General features: G+C 42.4%; 4 protein-coding genes across 4 annotated transcripts in view; 1 reads left to right on the top strand and 3 right to left on the bottom strand.

Annotated features, from left to right (window-relative positions):
- fam78ba (family with sequence similarity 78 member Ba) overlaps window positions 1-26,067 on the bottom strand; it is a 219,886-nt gene that overhangs the window by 5,064 nt on the left and 188,755 nt on the right. The window contains exon 2 of the mRNA XM_084058767.1: window positions 4,227-4,660. The gene's annotated coding sequence lies outside the window, so the exon portion shown is untranslated. The remainder of the gene's footprint in view (window positions 1-4,226; window positions 4,661-26,067) is intronic.
- Window positions 679-10,167, top strand: cmpk (cytidylate kinase). The gene is made up of 6 exons (XM_084058769.1): window positions 679-922; window positions 3,388-3,534; window positions 6,177-6,329; window positions 6,497-6,573; window positions 7,868-7,964; window positions 8,936-10,167. Exons 1-6 carry the CDS (start codon window positions 770-772, stop codon window positions 8,975-8,977), a joined length of 669 nt encoding a protein of 222 aa, XP_083914895.1. The 5' UTR covers window positions 679-769; the 3' UTR covers window positions 8,978-10,167.
- On the bottom strand, window positions 12,030-13,856 carry LOC311044975 (glomulin-like; the record flags this gene model as incomplete). The annotated part of the gene is made up of 1 exon (XM_084056783.1): window positions 12,030-13,856. One exon carries the CDS (start codon window positions 13,854-13,856, stop codon window positions 12,030-12,032), a length of 1,827 nt encoding a protein of 608 aa, XP_083912909.1.
- Window positions 14,991-23,743, bottom strand: LOC311046453 (B-cell lymphoma 6 protein-like). Its single transcript, XM_084058762.1, has 9 exons — window positions 23,701-23,743; window positions 20,938-21,109; window positions 19,974-20,195; window positions 18,885-19,763; window positions 18,574-18,701; window positions 17,715-17,882; window positions 17,416-17,546; window positions 16,802-16,939; window positions 14,991-16,201 (listed from the first exon to the last, which is right to left on the bottom strand). Exons 1-9 carry the CDS (start codon window positions 23,729-23,731, stop codon window positions 16,055-16,057), a joined length of 2,016 nt encoding a protein of 671 aa, XP_083914888.1. The 5' UTR covers window positions 23,732-23,743; the 3' UTR covers window positions 14,991-16,054.

Below are 26,067 nucleotides of genomic sequence, written 5' to 3' on the forward strand. Positions count from 1 at the left end.
GTCCATTTTACATTTTATTGTATTTTATTATGGCTTCTATTTTGTCAGTGCGCTAACTTTTCAGGAGGGGATGGCGAAGAGAAAGGCTGTAGTTTGCTTGAAATCCCGGCAGGTTTCTGAACTGTCCACATGATGTCCACAGCCCACCAATAATACACAGAGTGAGTAGACAGAAATGGTGCCATCTCAATATAACGAGCATTAGACCATGTGGTTCTCAAACCTTTTCATGTGAAGAACCCCCAAAATGATATATGTATTTGACTGCGGACCCCCCCCCCCCCCCCCCCCCCCCCATCTAAAAAATATTTTGTGCCAGGGATTTTTTTAAATAGCAGGTCTACAGACTGAGCTTGTATATCTGCTATTTTTGAATAGCCAAAGTATAAAATATGGTAAAGTGGTTAAAATGATTTGCTGGGGACCCTCTGGAACCCCCAAAGACCACTGGGGGGGGGTCCAGGGACCCCACTTTGAGAACCACAGCATTAGAGGACGTCACCAGAGCCTATCTCTGGTGAGGACCAATTGTACGAAGATAACGGTTGAAAAATGGGTGAAGTGCTCCTTTAATAAAAACACGGGTTATCCAGAGCCACGCCCCGTCGACGTCCCCATTGGTCCGCGAGGTCAACAGCGGAAGTAGTGCGCCGCGCCTGATTCTGACTATTCACCATTCACTCCTTCCTGGACTCACTGACACGCATTCATTCACGGCGAGTTCAGTCTGCAGTCCTACCCGGCGTGCGTGTGTTCCACTCCACGGTGTATGTTGGTCCGTCTGCTGTGCACCGCAGTGTCAGCCCAGAGCGGGGTCGCGTCGTCGTCGTTGTTGAGGAGGATGATGAAGAAGCCGCAGGTCGTGTTCGTTCTCGGGGGGCCCGGCGCGGGGAAGGGGACCCAATGCTCCAGGATCGTGGAGGTGAGGAGAATGCCATTAAAACGCTCGCCCCAAAACACAGTCGCCCCCCCCCCCCACCCGGGGCCAATCCGGTGACCATCGGAACGGTCACCGCCTGGTTATTCTTAACGTATAATCTCAGTGAAACTATGCCTAAACCTATTCCTAAACGTAACCTCAGTAAAACTAAAACTAACCTAAACCTAACCTTATTCCTAAACTTAACCCCAGTAAAACTATGTCTAACCCTAGCTGTTGAATACAACTCTCGTAGACGTATTTATGATTCTGACGTTTTCAATCTACGAGAGTTGTAGGGTTCACCCCCCCATGGTCTACGAAAGTTGTATTCTACAGCTAGTCTAACCCTAAACGTATTTCTAACCTTAGTTATCCTCAGTAAAACACATTTAAGAACCGCTGGGGGGTTCTTGTAAAACGAAATGGGGGCGAGTGTGTTTTGGGGCGAGTCTTCCGGTTACCCGGTGAAGGAGAGATGAGATGAAACAGAGGATATAACCAGAAAAGCGTGGTTAAAACTCAACACACGGGTGTCTAATAGACGGAAAAGTGAATGTTCTGATGCGTTTGTCGTTATTATTGAGGCTTTTGTGGGGTTATTACGTTAAATTGACTTCAGGTTGTCCTCTAAAAAAATGAACCCACTGGCGTTAGCCATAGCTGCTAGCCCAGGTAGCTAACTTAGCCTGTGTTGTATACACAGGCTAAGTTCTTCGTCGCGCGCCGAAGATACCCGATCTGCAAGCTGTGCATCTCGTCACTGAAGTGTTGTGAGCTTGTAGCTCGGGGATATTTCCGCCGCGCGACACCGTCGTACGACCGAACACATAGCAGTGACATTCACCAGTGCCAGTGTTATGGGCCAGCGGTGGAACCGGTCTATGGGTGGAACAAAGTACTCATGGCCAATGTGGCCTGACTTGTCATTAAGCCAAGATAAACAGCTGGGAAGTAGCTATTGTTGCTGACTGTACTTCTTTTTTTTGTGCTTGTGCTTTTTTATTTTATGTATACATTCTCATTCTAAAGTCAGGCAATCTACAATGAAGTTCATTGACTGATTTTTGAATGAAGTATGTACTCGCCTACTACTGTTGTTTTCCTTCTGTAAGGTTAAATGTTTAAATTGATTGTTGTGAAAAAGAGTTGGTCTCTCAACATTCAAGAGCATCACTGGATTGGTTGGTATACCTAAAATCCTCAGTGTTACTTCATGGGAGTATGTGCAAATGTAATCAAATGGACCCATATCCACTTGGTTACAATTGTATACTCAAACAATGGATATATGAACTTCTACATGAGTAAAATAAAGTCAAGGACGTATACTTGAGTAGGATATTCTATTCTAGTACTCGTTCCACCACCGCTGGTTAAATATTAGTCATATTGTTAAAAGAAGTATGAAGTGATTTCAGAGCCACACAATGATAGCATATTGACATTAGTCTATGTGGCAATCAGTGACTCCTAGGCTGTTCCTGGGCTGTTCCTGTTATTATGTAATAAGTGGCGTGCACACGTTACTGTACGCTTGCCTTTTGAACATATACGTGGTCAGGTAGATACATATCTACATGTCCATGTCTCTGGAAGGTGCAGAGATAAAGAGCTTGATGAGTTATTTTCAGTCAGTAGAGACACACAATTTCCATGGGGATGGAACTTTGGTAGTGTTCTTAATACAGTGTAATCTGCTTAATCTTGACCCTCATTCTTGACTTTTTATTTGTTCATCATCATTAGAATGAATTCTATGCACTATTGCTTGCATAGAGAACTCACTGCATTGCTTATGTCATTTCCAGAGGAGGGGAATCATGTTTTCAACGACCACTGTAAAAAAGTTTGATTATTTTTCATTAATTATGAAGTACTGCCTCTTGAAGTGTGTTCTTTTTGATGTTAGCCTGGCCCTGAAAGTCAGATACATCAAAAGTGTGTGAAGCTACATCTCTGTGGGAGGTTGGCTGGACCAGCTTCAATGGCTCTGGCTGACACGCATGCTATTTTGATGAATGTGTGTGTGGGTGAGAGAGATTGAGCAACCTAATTGGTTCAGGCCTCAAAACTGGTTGTAGCCTCTACCCCTTGTATTTGAATTGCCATCCTGTTGGCCACAGGTTGAGCTGGAATGGCAGCTACGTATAGAGACTCCATTCATTCTGCATACAAGGATTGGCTTATAGCTTAGGCCCTGACCGAGATGAACTTAGCCACACATACGGTTCTCTGCCCCACTGCCTGACTTTCAGTGTCAGTAGTAGAACAGCAAACACTGATTGAATGCTAATCATTTTATATTTGCCATTCATGATAGCTGCAGGGTAGATGTCATATCTGTCCCACAACGGAACTGAGCATGATACCTCAACCCGATATTGAGATTCTGTGCATCACATATGGGCTGGTTAGTCAATAAACATCCCTCTGTCTTTGTGTGTTTCTCTCTTTCTCTCTGATAGAGCTACAGTTACACTCATCTGTCAGCTGGAGACTTATTGAGGGCAGAACGAAGCAGAGAAGGCTCGGAGTTCGGCCAGCTCATTGACAACCATATCAAGGAAGGCAAGATCGTTCCCGTAGAGATCACCATCAACCTACTCAGGAAGGTACGAGTCATGTATAGCTATGGCGACACTATAATGTGTCACAATTTTGTTGCCCAAATAGAAATTATGAATACAACTCCACTTCAACCATTTAATGTCAATGTATATAAAGTATAAAAAGTGTACTCATGGCGTGGTTTGCCATAGATAGGTTCATTGGCCATGGTTATTTAATGCTATTTCATTCAGCCAAGATTGAATGCTATGAACATAGGTGTATATAAAAACATTAACTAAAACCCTATTTGCATGGGAGTAGTATTACCTGGGGACCTCCATGTAATAGGGTTTGGATGAGTGAAGTTTCTGTTTTAGTCAAATGTACTGACATTATCACCCGGATATGATTGAAAATGTGTGTGACCTCCGCCTCTTTTGCAAACATGCCTTGAACGACACGAGCAACAGCATGATGATCAAAGTCGTGCGAGTCGACTCAGTAAACATTAGCAAGAGAAGCCAACAGATCACCATCTGTGATTACCTTTGAAATATAAGGATACATATATTGAATATATACCGGTATATATATTATGGAATATATTATATTCCATAATGCTGCGCGCAGTTATAGCCTAGTCAATGCCGTGACTGTCGGTCCGTCGTCAACAACTTTGGCACGGGGTGGTGTGTGTGTGCATGCGTGTGCTCGCACTTCTCTCGTACAGACAGTAGCTGCTCATTCCTCCTACCTGCAGGGTTGCCTCTTATTCCAAATAAATTACTAGGCGCCATCTGAAAAGTCCTTAATGCAGTAAGCAGCTTCCAACAACAACTCAAAAAGACGTTGTGATCATGATATCAGCCATCGACACCGCTGGTTTAATTCATGTGCCTGCAGATGTCTTGTCATCTATCCAGATGTAGCCTATTAAAGCCTGTTAAGACTCGTCCGAAAGTTTAACAAAGTCCACTGAGCAACAGAGAGTAGTGTAACATTTTAAGTCCCTGAGGTTAAAAACAAGCCAAAACAGTGACATAAGGTAATATTTTGCCTTTGATATCATTGAAAGGCAAGAGACTAGAGCAGGGGTCTGCAACGTTTTCAAGCGAAGGACCCCCTAGCTGAGAGAGAGATGAAGCAGGGACCCCCTCTATATTGTATAAAATTGTGCTGCAGATTAAACTATTTTTTTTTTACTTCTTTTTTTAACCACTTAGCAGATCTACAAGTTTGTGAGCTTGTAGATCTGCTATTTTCGGCTTTAGTCCTCCTCAGAAATGGGATGCTAGTGGTTAATGTAAAAAATATCATATCACACAAAGATTTGGCGCCCCCCCCTGTAGTAACTCTGAGGACCCCCTGTAGTAACTCTGAGGACCCCCTGTTGAAGACCCCTGGACTAGAGTGACATAAGGTCAATTTCTCACCTTGAAAACAATTAAATGCAGACATACATGTCCTGCTATGTGTCTGAATGGGAAAACCTTATTTATTTATTTTTGCTTTTAGTTAAAATAAGAAAATAATTTTGCATTAAGATAATATTTTGTTTGTTAAAAAAGATTACCATTTTTACTAAATAATCATTTCAATAACTGATCTCAATATGGACCCATAATACGTTTTGCCAAAATCATGCAGCTCTATAACAGTTGACAGCCATGACAGCAATGGTACAAAATAGTTGCATAGTAGTTAGGGCATCAATATTATAGCCATATCATGATATTAGACTGGATATCGTCTGTGATTTTGGATATTGTACTATTATGATATGGCATAAGTGTTTTTCTCTTATGCCATATCTAGTTAGATTGTCTAGTTCTTAAATCGGTATCGGTAAAAACGGTATCGATAGGTCAGCCTTTAAAAAAAACGGTAATCGGTATCGTTCAAGGATTTTTCAATCGGTGCATCTCTAATGACTGATAATAAGAAGAAAAACTAGCATTGGACATGGAAAGAGACACTTGCTGTGTGGGGTGAACCACGTTATCAAAAGCAATTTGACGGAATACTTCACAACCACACCATTTGCCAAAATATTAATTATCTTTCTCCGAATAGGTCTCCATGCTGTGTAGAGAGATGAGACTCCTGAATTTGCCCCCAAAATGCTGTCAAAGCTTTAATCTAATTTATAATTTCCAGTGCAGGCTCTTTAATTCTCAAGGCAGAAAATAGGCACAGAGAAAACAAACAAAAAATACGACCCTAAATTATTGACCTGCTGATTCGCACTGGACTGATATTACACGTTGGTAATTTGCAGTGTAATTTCTACTTTACAAATTATGGACGAGGCCAATTCATACAAGATTAAAATCACAGTCAACCGCCGCAATTATTACAAATGACCAGAGGTCCCCAGTCCCTTGCGAATAGGGATTAAGTCCACACTGCTGGTATTGACTATTTAGCTTTCAATGAGTCCACAATTACACATTTATTTGCTTTTGAATAGAAATAATAACAATTTGCCATGCTTATATTAACATGCCTGTGGAAATGCCACAAATTGTTCATTAGAACTGTTGCTTATGAATTATCCCGTTTAGGTGCCTTGATTTTGGTTCACATAGCAGCCGCTGGGTATATTTTGCATAGTGCACAGTATGATGATCTGCTCCGGCAGGCAAACGACATGATCCTTTTGGGAGCAAGTGTTCAAAGGATGTTTTTGTTGTTTGTCCAACAGGCAATGGAAGAGACCATTAAGGCGAACGAGCAGAAGTTCCGTTTCCTTATAGACGGCTTTCCGCGCAACGAGGACAACCTCCAGGGATGGACCAGTGTCATGAATGACAAAGCAGATGTCAAATTTGTCCTTTTCTTTGACTGTGGCAACGAGGTAGGTGATGGTGTGGGCAGAGCTGAAGTATACTTGAAAATAACAGATTAACGCAATTTATGGCTAGTAACTACAGAGAATTAGGCTTCTCTGTCTTTTGCATGAACCGATATTGGGCGATGTTGAGCGCTTCATGCTGAGGACATGGTCTGTGCTTTTGTTCTCAGGTCTGCATTGACAGATGTCTCGAGAGAGGAAAGAGCAGTGGACGCACAGACGACAACAGAGAGAGTCTGGAGAAACGGTACTGACCTGTCCTATGGCTAAATGGTCTTACATTTGACCTTAGCGTCCCTATTCTGAGGACAAACATTCAGCGAAAGTAGCTGGTCTGCAAGGTCAGTTGTGAGCTTGTAGATGAGCTATTTTCAGTGACGATATTTAGTGTAGAGCCCTGGGGGGACTCTGGTCAAATAAGTACGTAGGTTTTAAGTGGTTCAGCCTCATTTATATTCTGTAGTACAATGGTGTTGGTTGCAAAAAAGAACAGATGTACAAGCGAACAACGCTTGCAGATCTGTTCTTCTTGGCAAGCGACACCCTTGCACCTTTGTAGTCTTCCAACCGATCAAGGTGCTTCACAGTGTATGTATGCCCCACCCATCAATGGCAGAGGGAACCCCCTAATGCACCAACCTGCCCATCGGACACCTGTCTGATTGCACGAGGAGCCGGCAGGAATCGAACCGGGGACCTTCTGGTTCCCAGGATGGCCACTCTACATCCTGAGCCAGTGTTGACCTATATGCCCAAATTCTGCTTTTAATCTCTAGTGCTCCACTTCCACAAATCGAGACTTAATTACACTGACTTCAGGTCACCAATCTCTTTTCTACTGTATATGTAATATATTCAATTTGAATTGGAAAAAGTGCTCTTTGAGGTCGTAGCCCTTGCGAAGGCTGACCTCTGTTGTTGACGATTAATTCGTTAATTGCCCATCACAAAGAAATCACAAATCACAAAGAAACCCCAAGCATTGTGTACCTGTGTTGTTTTGGCAGATTTCGCTTAGCATTGTGTACCTCAATCAATCAATCAATCAATCGATCTTTATTGTTATGTCAAATTAGAATTGGAGCATAAAAGCAAAAAGACAAACGGCATAATATATAACTAATCTACTTAATAAATTAAGAGTCATGAAATGTATGTAAAGGAGAGTCCATTAAAACGGATCAGTCCAGTCTGTGCAGTGGCAACCGTGGCTTACCTGTTATTCCTATAGTCTTTTTGTCACATTTAGCCTAGCATTGTGTACGTGTCTCTGTTTGGCCCATTTAGCCTAGCATTGTATACCTGTGTGTTTTTGGACCATTTAGCCTAGCATTGTATGTATACTTGTGTTTTTGGCCCATTTAGCCTAGCATTGTATGTATACTTGTGTTTTTGGCCCATTTAGCCTAGCATTGTATGTATACGTGTGTTTTTGGCCCATTTAGCCTAGCATTTTGTGTCTTTTTGACCCAGTTTGTTGCTCCTTGGAGTCCCATGTGCTGGCCGACCCCAATAACGAGCCTCATTTTCCTGTGCTGCAGGATCCAAACCTACCTGCAGTCCACACGACCAATAATCGACCTGTATGCAAAACAGGGCAAAGTACGCACCGTGGATGCCTCTCGCAACGTTGAGGAGGTGAGTACACAGCCATCTAATGAGGTGCATGTCTGTATCTTCAAGGACATTCATGATTAGGAAATGCTGTTTCTTATCTTATGTCTGTTGTCCTTCCGTACTTGTTAACCATATTGATTCCTTAAAAGCCAGGCGAAGGTCATGGTTTGTTTATACTCTCAAAAAGCAGACCCTTGCACTTTTAGGAAGGATGTCTCGTGATCATGACTACTGTGAAAACAAACCACAACATGTTTTTGTAACCCTCTATTTTAAAGTATTAATCTTGTATGTACAAATTCACAAAACCTGTGTGTCTGTCACAGGCATAACCTGGGCACCATCCGACTGATTGTCTGATGACTGATTGCATTATTAATGCATTAATAGAAGACAAAAATAAAAAACAAACTTACCTACCGATAATGTCACTGGTAGGCAGGTTTCTGAACTGTCCACAGCCGCCCTCTGAGACACAGATTGAGTAGACCGGAATGGTGCCATTTTATCATGAGCATTAGTGAGGACCAATTATATGAAGCTAGGTTGAATAAGCAAAAAATAAAAGCTTCATTTGCCAAATTCCCCTTTCTTTAGAGTTTGTCATATACATTGGCGTTGGACCAATTACTTTGGTTTTGTCAGAATACAGGATGCATTTGTTCTTGTGATAATTAACCCACTCTTTTACATGTTAAAACGTTTTTTTTTTCTTTCTTCTGCCTCGTCTTCTTTCAATTCAATTCAAAGGGCTTTATTGGCATGAGAAAACATACGTTTACATTGCCAAAGCAGAAAGCACAATACAACAATACAGCATTTGGAAGTCAGAATCTTCAATAGATCAATTTCTATGTACCAAGATCACTGGGTGCAGGTATAGTGCAGGAATATACACAATGATTAGTCTTTAGGGTGGTTGTGTTCCGTTTGATATCCTTTTCCTATCACAGCAACTCACAAATCTTGCTGCTGTGTTTGCACTCTTTCAGGTGTTTACGGACGTGAAAGCCATCTTGGACAAAGAGGGTTGAGCTTCAATGCCACAACTGTACCATTCACAGTTAACCTTTTTAGTTTTCTTTTATCAACTACAGTTACTCTATACACTTAACGTTTACGTCTTCATTCATATGACTTTTTACTTTGTTTTGTCTTATTTACCTATGTTTTTGTCTCTTTTGTAAATGCTGCGCTGCTCGTTCAAGAGTATGTGTACATTGTAATAATGGGTGTGTGACTGAATCGGAGGTAAAGAAGAGTAGTAGCAGCTCATAGTTTGCTCAAGGCTCTTGCATAGGAACAAGTACAGTGGTATTGCTAGCTTGGTGAGACACTTAATATTGTTGTCACGCAGTGACACACATAGTACTCTTTTACTGTTAAGTTCATACAAATTGCATATGTATCACATAAAAGACTAGCCATCGGACTAGTGTGTCAATGGTGGGTTTGTCTCCGAGGCGGCGATCTTGCTTCAGACAGTCCAAATGTTGGTGGGGTTGTGTGTATATATAGGACGGGTTATCAGTTATTTGCTACTGAGCCAACTAAGGTGAAATAAAATGTAGGCTTAAAAACTAAACTAAAAAACTGCCATACCCGAGGAATCCATCTGGTTTAATGCATTAGAGTGGTTGGTGGTCTCTGAGTGATGCACAAACAATCATTATAAAACAACTGTGCCACCTTTAACCACTTTTCAACCTGGTATCCCTATTTTGATGATTTCGTAGGGTGAAAATTCTCAAATTACAAGTACCAGCTCATGAGCTCGTAGTCATGAGCTCGTAGATTGTTTATTTTCATCATCTGATGGTTTAGGTAGGGTTAAGTGGTTAATGAAGTAGAAGAGGACCAGAGCAACAAGCCCAACAGGTCTGCATGTTGCACACTTCACTCTATAGCATTTTGGTTCTGCTATTGCGTTGCACTTAATAAACGGGGAAGAGGGCAACTGACTGCTTGGTAAAGTGCGCCAGGAGCCGGGCTTTTCCACTTGAAAATGTGTTATTTAATCGTTTGAATTAGGCTTTCGTCCAGGTCTTTTATTGTGCCATGATGTAGTGTTACCTGATGTTGAGTTTCTGAGAAGGAAAGTCTGTTAAATTTGTCATGTATGTGTCTGTGTCTTGGAGGTGGACAGAATGTTCAGCTCTTTGTGAACTAGTACTGTACTGTTTCCATATGAACACGGGGACGGAAATAAAACTACAACAAATTAGCATGCTGACTGTCTTTTTTTAATGTGTTCAAAGAGAAGATTGTGTGCACATCCCACGCCTGCATTTAGGCCAGGTGCTGGACATCAAGGGAAGAATCAAGGAAAAGAAGAAGGAAGTCCGCACGCTGTTCTCAAGCTCCAAGAAACTCACTTTTTATTTTTGCAACGTTTCGACCTTCTAGGTCTTCATCAGGCAACATTTCTTTTTTGCCTGATGAAGACCTAGAAGGTCGAAACGTTGCAAAAATAACAAGTGAGTTTCTTGGAGCTTGAGAACAGTGTGCGGACTTCCTCCTTCTTTTCCTTTTTTTAATGTGTTGACATGACTAGAAAGTTGATGTAAAAAAAAAAGAAGTCCGCTTTGTTATTGGAATTGCTGTTATGACTTGAATCGTTTGTCTACTGAGAAATGAATACAGACTTCCACTTTACATAAATCAAGACCATACTCCTTCCTACACAGGGCCAACATTAGACGATGCCGTGGAAAAACTCAAGTAGAAGCCGGCTCTATAGGTGGGCGGCCATCTGCCGTGACTGACTGGGTTTAGACGAGATGGTTAAAGATGTCATATCATTGTGGCAACAGCTCATGTCTTGCAGTTCAATATTTTAGATGTTTCATGCTCAGCCACCAGAGGGCGTACAGACATCATGTTATTCTCCAGGTCCAGACTGTTGCAGACTTGACTGCCAGTGCCAGCCCTATCCACAACCACTGTATGCCTTGTCTAATTTGATATCCTGAAGCTTATTAAGTTGCTTGAAGAGGAAATGGTGTGGAAAATGTACAGCTATTATTTTGTAGATTCAATTTGATAGTGATTTAATTTAATTTGTGCACTTACAAAGCCTTGTTCTGTGTGTGTGTGTGTGTGTGTGTGTGTGTGCGTGCGCGCGTGTGGGTGGGTCTATTTAACTTAGAAAACATTGTTAAAGAAAAGCACAATAAAAGTTACATCAATATTAGCTGATATTAAATGTTTAGGATATTTAAATTGTCAATTTGAATTCTGGAACTATGATGTTAAAATATACCCAGAGAAACTAACAAGAAATAGAAATATATGGACACATGAAATGGTTGTATGTTCTATTCAGCCACATCATTTAGCAAAACATGTATTGATTTTATCTATTATTGCTTGGATCATGGACTATGCCATGTCCAGACCCCAGCATGTTCAGACACCATCCTTACAAAGACCATTGAACAGTAAGGTACTCTCCGTCCCTCACTGTATTTACAACAGTTGCCTGCTGGCATTATTGGCATAGTGAGGAATCTTGGAGTGATACAAATAACTTAAAGCTTTACATTAGGAAAACAAAGGAACTAGTCATTGCTTTTAGATAAAAGGAGGAGGTCACCTGTTTTAATCAAGTCATCAGGTGGAGACCCTCCAGTCCTACAAGAAACTGGATGCTGATGTGGATTATCAAAAGAGAATATCAATGTCATTTTTATATATTTTTTCAAACCATAATAGTGGCTAGTGTCTTGATCTATGCTGTGGTTTGTTTGAGTAGAACAGAAATGGGATCAGTTGATTAAAACAGGCTTTTATATATCCACGAATCAATGTAAAAACATTCTAATAGATTTTTATAATGGACTAAATCGATTTAGTCTAATTAACCACTTAAGCCCTGTTTTGTACTTTGTTGTACAAGTGTTGCACAACAGTGAAAATATCCAATCTACAAGGTCACATCATGACACGTGAGCTTGTAGATCGATTTTTTTTAAACAATGTAAAGATTACAATTTTCCACCAAAATCCATTATGTTTTATTCAAAACTATTATTTGTTTTATAATTGATTAAATTAATTATTTTGATTAATATTGCACTCCTAGTCCTAAGGACATGAATGGTCCTTAATCCCAATGAGTTCTTCTATCCGCACCAGAACACTCTTCATCATGTCAAATGTGTCCAGGGCTGAGCGCAGAGCCTCTATCTTTGTGTCCTTAGTCATGTTTGGCAATATCTCCTCACCAACAGAAACAGAAAACGCTGAATCATTCCCTGGGACGTTGGTCTCTTTGCTGTCCATGTTGTTTCTAAGCTCCATCTCATACTGAGCTGTGGACATGTTCAGCCCAACGCGCAGGGGCTTCAGGAAGTTCTCCTCTATCTTAAGCAGCTCTGTCCAGATGCCCGTCCGGTTCTCTGACTCTTTGTCTTTGATGACCAAATAGCGCAGGAGGTTCAGAGACTCCATTACTCTGTCCAGGCACTGTAAGAGGTCCGTCTCTGGGCCTTCGGGGAGACTCAGCACCTGGCGCAACAGGGGGAGGAGATATGTCCCCTGGAACCACTCATTGCTGTTCCCTGGCTTCAGTGAACAGTCTATCTGGTTTTTGATGTTTTTAACGATGTACCCCTCCACTCCCGGATTGTCGCTGATCTTAAGCATAGACTGTAAAAATGTGTACTTGGCCTCAGTGTCAAACTTATCAATGCTCAGCTGTAACACCTGAAGGCCCTTTGTTCTCAAATGGTATGCCGGACACAGTGTCATGATCTTAACCAGGTTCAGTGGGACACCGATGAAGACTTTTATGTTCAGTAGATGTACAGAGAGACTGGCGTCCTCCACCCTCAGCAGACTCTGCTGATACAACTCCAGTCCTTTCTGAATCCAGGTTTCCTCGGTGCTGGACAATAGCAGGTTTATATGTTCCATATTACACCGTAGGAGAAACACAGGGCTGAACACAGCAGGGAAGCTATTGGCAGCAAGGTGATTGACAAACTGAAGATAAGCCAGGCTGGCTAGCGACTCTTTGGGGTAGCGCGCCTCCTCTTCCGTACCGCCCGGCACCACTTTCCTCTTCAGCACAGGGCGGAACACCAGGTTATGGAGAGGCTCCCCGATTTGTGTCAGACTGATCAATATCTCTTCAGCAAAGGCCCTGAGGGGAGACACAGCCTCCTGGGTGGTGTCTGCATCTGTCAGCACGACCCCCATTAGAGGCTCACTCAGACTCTTCATACAGAACCTGAGCAGTTGTGTCTTCAGCTCATCCTCCTTAACCGGCAGAGGCTTGTCTTCTCCTTCCACCACAGCCGCGTCTGGGGCCTCGCTGCGGGACTTCAGAAAGTTCTGCCTGGCCTCGTGGACGAAGGGCCTGATGAAGCCCCTGAGGACGGTGCAGTAGCGGCACAGGGAGAAGTTATCGTCTTCCTCCTGCTCTTTGGTCTCGGGGACCGGCAGCTTGGCCACCTGCTCCAGCAGGGTGGACAGAACCATGCCCAGAGACGAGGCCTTACGGCTGCCCAGATGCCCCAGCACATCTTGCAGTGGTTTCCATAGGAGGAGGATGGTGTCTGTTACGTTGTCAGGGCGGGCCTCATCCACCTGCTCCAACAAGCCAAGCAGCAGCTCTTTGGGATTGCAGACCTCCAGCAGGTGTTTGAGAATGGCCAGGCAGTGAGGAATATTCTCGTCCCCCTTTTTCAGAAGAATGTGGATCAAAGGAGGCAGCAAGTTCCAGCCCATACATCTCACTATGTCGTTATATTTGTCATCCACGACAATTCTAAGGACCTGAGCACTGTTGCCCTCCTCTATGCAAGTCCGTCCAGCGATCATGAACACATCATAATCCTCAGTGGTGTAGTCATCATCTTGGACTGCTTGACATCTCTGGAGGACATCACTGAGCTGCTCCAGTGCCATCATTGGCTTCACAGAAACAGGTTTTAAGGGCTTTGTTCCGTTTCGAGCTGAAATGGTCTCAGAGAGGCTGTGGCATGAACATGGATGTATGAAGCAAGGAGGTGATTTTTGATGTGAGTCATCTATGACGCATGACTCCATATTTGGTCAAGGATTTGCGCTGACAGCATATCAGCATATCCTGCCCATATATAGGGATATTGGCCGATTTGCACATTGGGCATGTCCAGTCCATATACTGTATGGACATAACATCTGGTTTGCGCAGACATGGGTATGTCCAGAGTATAGACCAGTCCATATATGGGCATATCTATGCACACGGCAGGTAGGAATACCTGGCGACCGTTCCAAGGTCGCTGGATTTGCCTCGGGCGAGTGTGTTTTGGGGCGAGCGTTCTTGTATTCATGGTGTCACACACCCTATAACAGCTGACCTACAAGCTAACAACGCGTTGCAATGACTAGGCTTAATTCACTTTGCATGTTGCTGATCTGGTCTGGGTCTAGAGCGGATGCGGAAAAGGTGCTAACATGTATGTGGGTTTGCAAATGGCCGGATACAGTAGGAGGGCCCTACACCGGATTATAGCACTGGGCACTAAATAGAAACAGTTTACCTAACACCATTGACTTATTAACTGATGTCGCAAGGTTCATAGACTATTAAGCATTAGAAACACCTTCAAAGATAGGCTACTTAACATTATGCCAAGGTGTTCCACTGAATGATGGAGAAGGTCTTTAGTGCCTGCAGCTGTCAAGCATTTTAATGAAATGATTTACTAGTTATAGTATTGCTGTATAATCTGCTTTTAATTATGTCATCGACTGTGTTGTGTTTTGTGTTTGTCATCGTCTTTCATTTGTTGCTAACCTAGTGTCCCCCATGGAGATTAAAAAGGCTATCAATCAGTCATTCAGCTCTGGTTCATGCTCCATGTCATGCTGCATGTAGGTATGCTACAATTGCAACAACAATAGGTTATGTGGAATAGTTGTAATTTTGCCACGGCATCATTGAGCCATCGCTTTAACCAGTTATGTCCTTATTTATCTCAAAAAGAAAAATACACCATATACATTGCAAGACAGTATAATACATTCTTTATTTATATTTCACATTGAAGCTCTGCAGTTACAAAGACAAAGTGTGTATATATATATATATATATATATATATATATATATATATACATATACATACACACTGTTAACATTCCTGAGGACATTTTAGCTTGAGACCTGGTGTATTTACAGCTTTAGGACTATACACAATAGACAACAAGCTTACAAAAAAACAGTACCTGATAAGCGTACGCATGACAAAACGGCAATGAGCTGAATGTTGAAACCCACCCAGACATCTCAGTGTAAGGCACCGTGAACAAACTGCATTATGTACAAGTGCACTGTAACACACATACGTACCACAAATGTATGCAATGACAAAAATAACGAGCTTTGCTGAAAGTAAATGACTGCACTAAAGACAAAGACATTTGTGCCAGTATGCTTTGCTTAATTCTCTGCCAGCAGAGGGCCATCTGTAATACCGATACAGTATATTTTCTTATTCTCAATAATGACCTAGCTACAAATGATTGGATCAAATCGTTTACCTCTTTCTTTACCTATCCAAATCCATATTGTTAGCTTTATCAAGATTGTAACCGTACCATAACGGTGGTTCTTCCTACCCGATTAACCATGAGGACCAGAGACCACATCATGTAACGTAGTGGTTCTCAAACCTTTTTAATTTCAAGGACCCCATTAACTCTGAGAGTGTACAAATGGAACCATATATGCCCTCAGAGTTACAGAGCTGTAAGGGTCCATTTGGAATCCCCCCAAGGAACCCTGAGGGTCCCTGGACCCCTCTTTGAGAACCACGTAGATGATGACAGCCAAATCAGCCAAATATACATCCCACCTTTTTTGACATATCTCTATAAAAAAAGCATAAACTTCTGACATTATTTGAAACACCAGATAGCTTATAATAATGTGCATTCTTATTTACAAACGCAGGAGTGACTAAAAATATATATATGATATTTATATTTCTGGGTTCACATTTGAAAGGAGATAAAATGAAAATGTTTTACCATGTCATGGTGTTAGACGGAGAAGAAAATAAAAAACAACAATAATTCATGCTGATAACACAACACTATTGTCCCAGTGTGAGGCTCTCAGCAGACTTTAGCCAGGCCTGCCATCATGTTGCCGGAGGGAGTCCTGCGGTACTGAGCCTTCGTGTTGGTGACGGCGCCGTGCTTCTGTCGAAGGTGAAGACGCAGCTGACTCTTGTGTCTGAAGTGGAGGTCGCATTTTTCGCACTGCGGGGTACAAGAGAAGGGCACATCGATCAAAACAATGCCGCGTGGGAGGGAGCGCTGTCATACCGTAGATCAGGGGTCTTCCACAGGGGGTCCGGGACCCCTAGGGGGTCCTCAGAGTTACTACAGGCTACGAGGTCGCACGCTGGGTGACTGACTGAGACAACGAACAATGCGTTTCAGTGAAAAGGTCCTGCGCTGTTCAGCACTGACGGAACGCCTCTTGTCCGTTTGAATTACTCGACTACTGACTATCGTACAAAGTCGTATAATTAAATTGGGAATAATCACAAAGCAACGTCTCAAACTATTGTCCCCTTTGATCCGTTCTCTGACAAACCCTGGTCAGTGACAACATAACACCCATCAGATAATCGGCTAAATCAAAATCCCATTGTGCTTGGCTGGAAGGAACGAAATCCCTCGAAACACATGGTCCACAGCAACGGTGGATCACTGCTCACAGTCATGGGCTTATTACTATTGATAGCTAGTTGTAAACACAGGGAAGAGGGGATTACCGCATGCAGACTAACAGGGCTGATTGCTAACAGCGCAGCGCGCTGGGACAGGAGGGAACGGAGAGGGTTGGTAACTCACATGATAAGGCTTCTCCCCGGTATGAATGCGCATGTGACTCTTCAGCGTCTGCAGATGGCGGAAATGTGTGCCGCAGATCTCACAGGGGTACGGCTTCTCCCCCGTATGGATTAGCACATGGGCACGGAGGTGGGCCACCTGTGACACATCAAAGATATTATGAATTAAAAACCTCACAAGGGTCTCTCCACAAGTGACGGCTACATAGTCATTTAACTCTAATATTAACCACTCAAAGGGATATTTAAAGCATCTTTAAAAATCGACTCGAGCTTTTGTGTTTTTAAGTTGCCTGATTAAATATTTGGAGATTTGATATTCAAATCATTTTGACGTCCCAAATGACATTTTCTCCATTTTTGAAATCTTTCTCCATTTTTGGAATTCTTTCTCCATTTTTGGAATTCTTTCTCCATTTTTGAAATTCCTTCTCCATTTTTGAAATTCCTTCTCCATTTTTGAAATTCTTTCAACATTTTTGAAATTCTTTGAATGTTTTCGCCCATCATGGCATGACAAGACTAGGGACACCAGGTTGAAAGTATATATTAAGTTCAGTCTATCTCAGTAACCTATCTATCTATGGTTATTGTTTCGAATTTGTGAATTCTCACCTGCACAAATCGGGAACCACACGTCTCACATTTGTATGGTTTCTCTCCTGAGTGGATGCGGCTGTGGGTCTTGAGGTTGGCTGGTCGATTGAACTGCGCGCCGCATATGTTGCAACGGTACGGCTTCTCTCCTAGAGTGTTTGGAAGAACAGGTTGTCCGATGAGACACCGACAGCAGTACAACCAAGTGTAAAGGCCTCTAAGAGGATGAGTATCCTACCTGTCACAATTATTACACAATCGCCTGATCGCACTTATATAACTTTTTGTGTTTTTTCGTAAATTAACGCCCTACTTACCAGTGTGAACAGTCTTGTGGCTGGCCAGGTTTCCTTTGTAGCGGAAGGCAGCCTGGCAGCGATCACACTTGTATGGCTTGTCACTGTGGACCTGCAGCATATGGCCTTTCAGAGAGTCCGCCTCGGTGAATTTGGAGTCACACTCACTGCAGAAGTAGGTGCCGTTCTCTGTAGAAAGGAAACAAAAATCACTTTCAGTCAACATGAGGATGGGAATGGTGCTAATAAAGTATTCAATCAATATTCAATCAATCGTTTGTTTAGTATGGCTGGGTGTCGCGTTAAACACATCAGGGATAGAACGATGATGCTTTATCAATGTCACTTGACTGTAATATTCGTCTCTGTCGGGTGGAAACCTCATATGTCCAAAACTGTTTCTTTTCAGGATTCAAATTCAAAAGTAGCAGATCTGCAAGCTCGAAACGTGCCGCTTCGTGCAGTGTTTCGAGCTTGTGGATCTGCTACTTTTGATACTTTTGTGTGACACTGTAGAAGGATCAAGTAGGCGTTAACTTACAGGGCAAAAAAACAACAAAAAGTTAAAATATGGTGATAGGAGGTTTCTGACAGCAACGCAGTGCATGTATACTGCCCTGCCAAGGTAAAGAGCAGTAACTACGTTTTTGGACACGCCGACTTATTTGAGTATCCCAAAGGTCAAATTAGCCTTTGTGATTTTGGGGGATAAACAATTACCTCAAGAACAGATGCACAATTAGTGTAATATCACTTATATGCCGATATCTCATTTGGCTGACCAGTTGAATCACTTTTAAACCCATTTTTCAGTGATTTTTGATTTCGTAGTTACTGCTCTTTACCTTGGCAGGGCAGTATAACTTCTAGAGAGACTGACCACAACAGGGGATAGGATAGTCTGAGTGAAGTTTCGAAGCCTCCTCCCCGCTGTATGAGCCAGGAGAGTGAGCACCCATCTCTGATTGTGGGGGGCTGTCGGAACCGCAGGAGGAGCACCTGAGGTGACTTAAGAAACAAAAGAAAGAAGAATACAGCGTTAGTACGTTCATGAGCATGAAAAATGTTTCACATTCATGCTCAGCCTCAAACGTTAACAGTGTTATAACGTGGATATTACAATAAATAAGCAGCTGAATTGAGTTCTATTTTCTTGTCAGTAATGTGGTGACGTGGTTGCTAGTATTCTACCTGATGCCGCTGTTGTGGTGAGAGATCTGAGGCATGGGCATCTCTTCACTATGATCACTGCCTGATGTGTCGCCAGACTGGAGTTCATCGGAACCGGAGGTTTCGTAGGGGCTCGGCTCAGGGAAGTAGGCCCCGGGCCCGGCCCTGCCGTCTGCGTGCGCCTCGTCTTCTCTCTCGCCGGGCGTCTGGTTCAGAACAATGAACTTGTACTTCTTCCAGTTGCGAGCCTTGCCCTCCTCGGGGCAACCGGAGGGCTGACCAAGGCTGAGCGTGGCGTTTCGGCTGCTGCTGGACTCGGTGGGCGAGTTGGGCTGGCAGTCGGACCTGTGGGGGCTCTGGGGACTGCAGATGACACCTTTGCCGCAGCCCGGGGACAAGCCCAGGCAGCTGGGCTGTGGCTGTTGAAAGGTCTCTTCCTCCTCCATGGGGGAGGCAGACCGCTGGAGGCCCCCGGGGGCCCCTGTCTGGTGGGAGGAGCATGGCAGAGGTCTGATGATGGAGGCTGGGGAGCTGGGGTGAGATGGCACTGGGTGGTGAATGATGCTGGTGTGCTTTGCGTCCATGCTGCTGCTGGACACCTGATGGCAGAGTTTCTGAGGTGTCGCGCCTCCTGTGGGAAGAGCGCTGGTAGTGTGGGCATCGGCCTGCTTCCCTCCGGGGACCTGGAGGTGTCCGTAGACGTGGTAAGAGCCTGACGTGTTGATGCCACTGAAAACACTGGGAGCGTAGCCCTTCCACTGTCGCAGAGGGGATGACGGGCTGGCTGTGAGGTTCGGCCTAAAGATCGTGTCCACCTCGGTCCTCAAAGCAGGACCCTCCTCTGACAGATGCATTGAATTGTTCTGTACCTCTTCGATCTGTAGATTCAGAGACTCTTCCCTGGAGCAATAATAATAATGATAAAACAATGTTTGATTACAAAGTAAAATCCTCAGGGATAATTTATCTCTGACAGGGTACAAATGTAACCAAATGGACCTGGACGTGTCCATTTGGTTACATTTGTACCCTCTCTGAGTCACAAATGGATCAAATGAACAGCCGTGAGTTAGCGTCAGCATCACATCGTATGTGATATCACTCTTATACCTGTTTTTAATGAACCTGTGGCAGGTGTCGACCACGTGTTCCATCTGGAGGTAGATGGCAGTGTTCATGGTGTCTACAGCCAGGCTGTCGTTCAGGTTCAGGCAGGAGGTGTACATGAACTCCAGCAGGACGGAGAAACCCTCAGCGTCCACCTTGGGGTCCAGGCTGATGACGTTGAGGTTGGCCTTCTCGGGGTCCGCGAACATGGAGTAAAAGAAGCCACTGTACCCAAGCAAGCAAATGAGAAACAAGTGTTCAGTGCTTACTTCTTCCATGTAAAGCGATTGTATATATATATTATATATATATTTCTGGCTAGGAACAACAAGCATTTGGCTGAATTGGTAGAGAGGCCGTCTGGGAAACAAAAGGTCCCAAGTTCGATTCCCGGCCCCGCCAGAGTGTCGAGGTGTCCCTGAGCAAGACTCCTAACCCCTAGTCTTGCCAGCCAGACTGGTGCCTCCCACAATTGTCAAATGCTTCCGTCATACAGTCTGGAGCACGGAAGCTCTGAAAATGATCAGAGGATAAAGCGGATGTGATGCCTCCTCCCCGCTTCTGTTTTGTCTTTACAGTCGCGCAAATTTGTACTGTATTTCTGTATCGTACTGTATTGTATTTCTACTTGAATTCAAAAAAATCTTGCTGCTCATCAGACATAGAAATTACATTTTTTAAATATTTTAAAATATATTTTCGTGAACGGGAATGACGAACAGATGACAGTTTCCCTTCTCGGCTTTCAGGAGGTGTAGTTGCAGCCTCTATACTATAGAGATTTTGGAATAGTTGTCTGGCTACGCGAGACTATCTAACCCCTACCTGCTCCTCCCCCTGCACTCAAGTCTGACCACTTGGGCAGCAATCAAGCTGGGTGAAGCTGAAAACGGAATTTCCCCTGTGGGATCAACTAGGTCTAATTATAATTATTATTATTATTATTATTATTAACATCTGCACACACCTGCAGGCCACGAGAATGGTCTTGTGAGCGCTGAAACATCGGCCGTCCACCTGGATGGTGACATCGGTGAGGATGTCCCTGCTGCGCAGACGGTTAAAGTTGAGCAGGACGTCGCCTGCGTGGCGCGTAAACTGTATGCAGCCATCTGCCATAGAGGCCATGATGTCACAATCTGAAAGATATTATAAAATAAAAATAATAATACATTTACAGCTGGTTCAAATTGCACATTTGGCTCAAAAAGGCCCCCCTTTCCCTAAATGAAGGCCCTATGCAGAGATGTAGAGTATACTGCTGGAGCTATGGGATTGGGCCACCATAGGAGTTTAAAAACAAAGAAATGGAAAACAAAACAACAATAAAAAAACGCTAGGACTACCGTTTGATTTTCACGAGCCTTCATGATTTCATTGTCAAACGTGGAACACATGATACATCAGCTACTTAATAGACTTGAACTTGACGAGTGCAATTGTTGTATTCTATCAGCAGGCGGCGCCTCTCAGCAAGGTTGCACTTAGATATGGGGATTTAGTAACAAAGTAATTACATATAATCAGTCAACAGCGCTGTAATAGGCTACTTTGTGGTGATCCAAGTTATACTGTTGGAGGGAAATCAGCTGTAAACCACAAATGTAATAACTTTTTCTTTTTTTTATTACAACTGTGGTCTACCACAATTCTTTACCACAAGCAGGATATTACATACACACTGCAAATTCCACATGAGTACTTAATTTTGTATTGTTTATTATATATAAGCTGTTAATGTGTCATTAATCTGTCTCATTTGCATAGAGATTTAAACCACTTGTTTTTAAATAAACGGTCAACTAGGGCTACTCGATCAAAGTGCTGTGCAGTGCGTAGGCCTGCAGTGGAAACGTGTCTGGCATTTAGCGCAGTGTTGCCATGTCCGCTTATTATAAGCGACTTTGGGCTTGCTTTTCTGCAAAGTTGCTTGTAAATATTGTTAGTTTGCGGGTTGCGTTTTAACTTGTTTCTTAAGTGTAGCTGCTTATTTGGGCGTGTTTCCTAATGTTGTTTAAACCAGTGGTTGACTGAATTGGTAGCAAACATTTTCATGTCAGAAGGACCCCCAAATAAATATGAATTTCTCCACAGACCCCCCATTTAAAAATATTACCAGATTTGTGTTGTTAAAATGTTTCAAAAAAAAGATTCAAATGTGTCACTTTTTTTTTTGGATTATTTTAAAATATCCGATGGTTTAATGTGGCCTAGAAGTCGCTTCTTTTGGGCTTGTTTTCATAGACCCCGTTGCTTGTTTCTGTCGCACAACCTGGCAACACTGATTTAGCACATTCCGTCTTGAGGATTAGGTTGCTGCTGCTAAGAGGTTTCCTGTTCCGCGATATAAGTAGAACACACCTTATTTACTCCATACACACACACACACACACACACACACACACACACACACACACACACACACACACCCGTACGCGCACGCGCGTACAGCCACGCTAAAGAAGTGTGCTCCCAACAAGTTATTTATAACTTGAAATATTAAAACTATGGCCAAACAGATGTCAGTGAGCTTTCAAAAGGGTCTCGATAACGGTTTATTATGATGTCACGTATAGGCTCGTGAATAATAACAGGCCACCCCAAAAAACAAGTCCTTTCAAGTTTAACATTTAGCTCTTATTTTTTTAGACCAATGAAAAGCAGATTCCAGAAACGCCCCGTAGTATTTTGTTTTGCTACACGAGGTTTGTTAGAAATCAATAAACCGTCAATTTTTCATAATTATATTTTCATATCAACTGTGAAAAGTATGGTGAAAACAAACGATTCATATTTTATGACTATAAAGTATTTTGTTTTGTTACACGAGTTTTTTTTTTTAATTAAACCGACGATTAAAATAACAATAATAATATTTTCACATCTTCTGTGAAAAATATGGTAAAAACAAAACGATTCATATTTTTTTAGAAGGTTTAGAAACCGGGAAGGAGAAGAAGAGAAAATGCGCAAAACAGAAAAAGTACAGTTGTCAGTTGGTGTGTGTGACTGCACTGCCACGGAGGACAGGCTGGTCCTGTTGTACCACTCACTCTCTGTAGCTAAACATAATACACTGTTAAACCGTTAAACTGTTGCTAAACTACGGTCTATATGTGCTATAACAACCAGTAATAACCAGACAAATCACTGCTACAAAACCTGTAGCTTCAATAACAGTCATAACTCTGGCCACGAGTTGCCTCTGCCACTGCCCGACACAACATGAACAAAAATGCAGATCCATAACGTCAAACTCAAAAGTATCCGACTCGATCCAGTCGATCCGAGTCAAACCAACCCGGTTGGTTGGTTTGACTCGGATCGACTGGATCGAGTCGGATACTTTGAGTCAGTTAGCAGTAAAACATCTCAAGTGTCAAATGTGTTCATGTTGCGCCCGACACAACATGAACAAAATGATCCAAACTCAATCCAAACGTCAGACTCAAAAGTATCCGCCTCGGTCCAGTTGAAGTTGAACTATTACAAGTCAACCCAACCCGCTGCAGGTTAGTTAGCAGTAAAACATCATGATCTCAAGTGTTTTAGGATTTTCAAAAGTATCTTTATTTGATTTTTAAATACAGCCATTATTTTTAAAAAGTATTCAATGATCAATCTAGCACATAAATCGTGCCAAGTTGCTGCCACGACATCATGCGCGTGGTGTGCAACTTGAACTTCAGGAATAATAATACTGAGAAATATAGATGAAAAAAAAAGCTACCTTGTAAAAGTTTCCTGGAAACTTCGTGCATCACCAGTTCTGAGAATCCAGTTCTGAGAAACACCGAGGCTTAATTCTCGGAATTTCACTAGAGGGACCGACCATTCCCACCAGAGCAGGGGAGGTTGGCAGTGTTGCCACGTCTGCTTATTACAAGCCACTTTGGGCTTCTTTTTCTGTAAAAAGTAGCTTGTTAATATTGGGGGTTTGCGTTTTTTGGGGCTTGTTTGATGTTTCTAAAGTGTAGTTGCTTATTTGGGCTTGCTTCACAATTTCTAAATTATTTCAACTAGTGGTTCTCAAATATGTTCATGTCATGGCCCCCCAAATTAATTATGTAGGCTATTTGATTTGTGTCCCTATAACTATAAGTTGTGTGCCAGGGGAGCTCTATACCAGATTGTGTTGTTATAATGTTTTAAAAAATTGCAGATTTACAGTCTCACAACACGTCGCATGGTGAGCTTGTAGATCGGCTATATTCAAATAGTGGTTTAAAAGTGCTCATTTGGCCAAAGTTGCTTATTTTGGGCTTGTTTTTTTTTGGTTGCTTGTTTCTCTCGCAAAATCTGGCAACGCTGGAGGTTGCTTCTCTCGTGTTTGTTTTCACGTGGGCCGCAAGCCTATCAGAGATATACACAAACACAGAACAAATTAAACAATGTGTAATAATTACTTAGTAGTAAATACATGTAAACTGCGCCCTTATTTTGAACCTTTAATGGGGTTTATTTAGAGAGTGCCACCCCCCCTCCCCTCACTAAGTGGACGGGTCCAAGTACAAGGTCACCTGACTGTTATATTATATATGACACGCCGTGGAGAATGTGAGCGCGTTCACGGGGTGAACTTGTATGAGGTGCCGCGCAGCGCAGTTGTTGACTGAATTACTCGAATGCCGTGGACGTAATCTTCTGTCCACGTTAATATAGGCCTATGTTTTTGTTATTACTTAACTTTTATTTAGTTAATTACATTCACATTGTCTTTGGAGGGTAACCGGAAGACTCTCCCCAAAACACGCTCGCCCCCAGTTTTTGGAGTTGTGAAGGTTGTTTGTTTTTAGTGAGGAGCCTTTGCATCTGGAGGTGCATTCCATTTATGATCTACAGTAGCCTAGTTCATTGTTAGGATAATGCAACAATCTGCAACGGAAGATTTATTTTAATGGTGAATGCATTTTCTGTTCAGATTAACACCTCGTTTTTATTTCAGCATTGATGCTTATTGGATGTATGTATCATTCTGATTCTGAATCACAGACCGATCTGAACTCCTGTATATTATCTATGTTATTGTACCTTTATTATAGGCAGGTATAATCAAGAATTCGACTTGCAACCATTTTCACAACATAAGGAGCATACTACTTTCATTTTGAATATATATATATATATATATATATATATATATATATATATATATATATATATATATATATATATATATATATATATATATATATTATTAAAGACATCCTAGTTTACTTGACTTATAGCCTACTGATGTCCGTGGGTGCCTAACACCCTCTATTGCAGGCAGCGGTTCTCAAAGTGGGGTCCGGGGATCACAATCATTCACAATCATTTTAACCACTATCCTTTTATATGTTGGCTATTAAAAAATAGGAGATCTACAAACTCACAGCGCAGGTAAAAAAAAAAATCTATTTTTTTTTTACACAAATCTTCTCTTCTTGGGATCCCTGGCACAAAACCGTTTTCAGATGGGGGTCCATGGCCAAATACATATCAGTTTGAGGGTCCTTGACATGAAAAAGGTTGAGAGTGTGGGGTCAACGTGGGGTCCGGGACTCTGGGACCACCAGGGGACTTTGAGGGGGTTCCAGGGGGTCCCTATATGAAGTTGATCAGTTGTTAAACACCAGCAGCATGACCACATTTACAAGAAGTGTACACAAGAGAATGAGAATGTTTCTACTACCACATCAATAATTCTGGACAGAATCATAAGAAATATCTAAGATTTGGGTCTGAGCGACTATATCTCATCAATTGTGGGTCCATGGCTCTAATGTCAACTAAATTAGGGTCCTATATGAAAAGGATTGAGAACCATACTGCTCTTAACACACACTTAAAAAGGCTGAGTGTTGTCTATTACAGTGGTTTTCAAACATTTTCATGTCAAGGACACCCACTTTAATATGTATTTGGCCACAGACCCCCATCTGAAAATATATTGTGTCAGGAACGCCCATATAAGATTTGTGTTGTCAGAATGTTGAACAAAAAAAATCCACATTATGTGAAGACTCTTTTTAGACTTCTATTAGACTATTACACTGTAGCCATGTCTAGAATCATTGATTCATTATTACTGTAAAGGCTTGTTTGACTCTGACAT

Source organism: Gymnoscopelus microlampas (genome assembly GCF_963454915.1).
Source record: "Gymnoscopelus microlampas genome assembly, chromosome: 5".
Classification (NCBI taxonomy): Eukaryota; Metazoa; Chordata; class Actinopteri; order Myctophiformes; family Myctophidae; genus Gymnoscopelus; species Gymnoscopelus microlampas.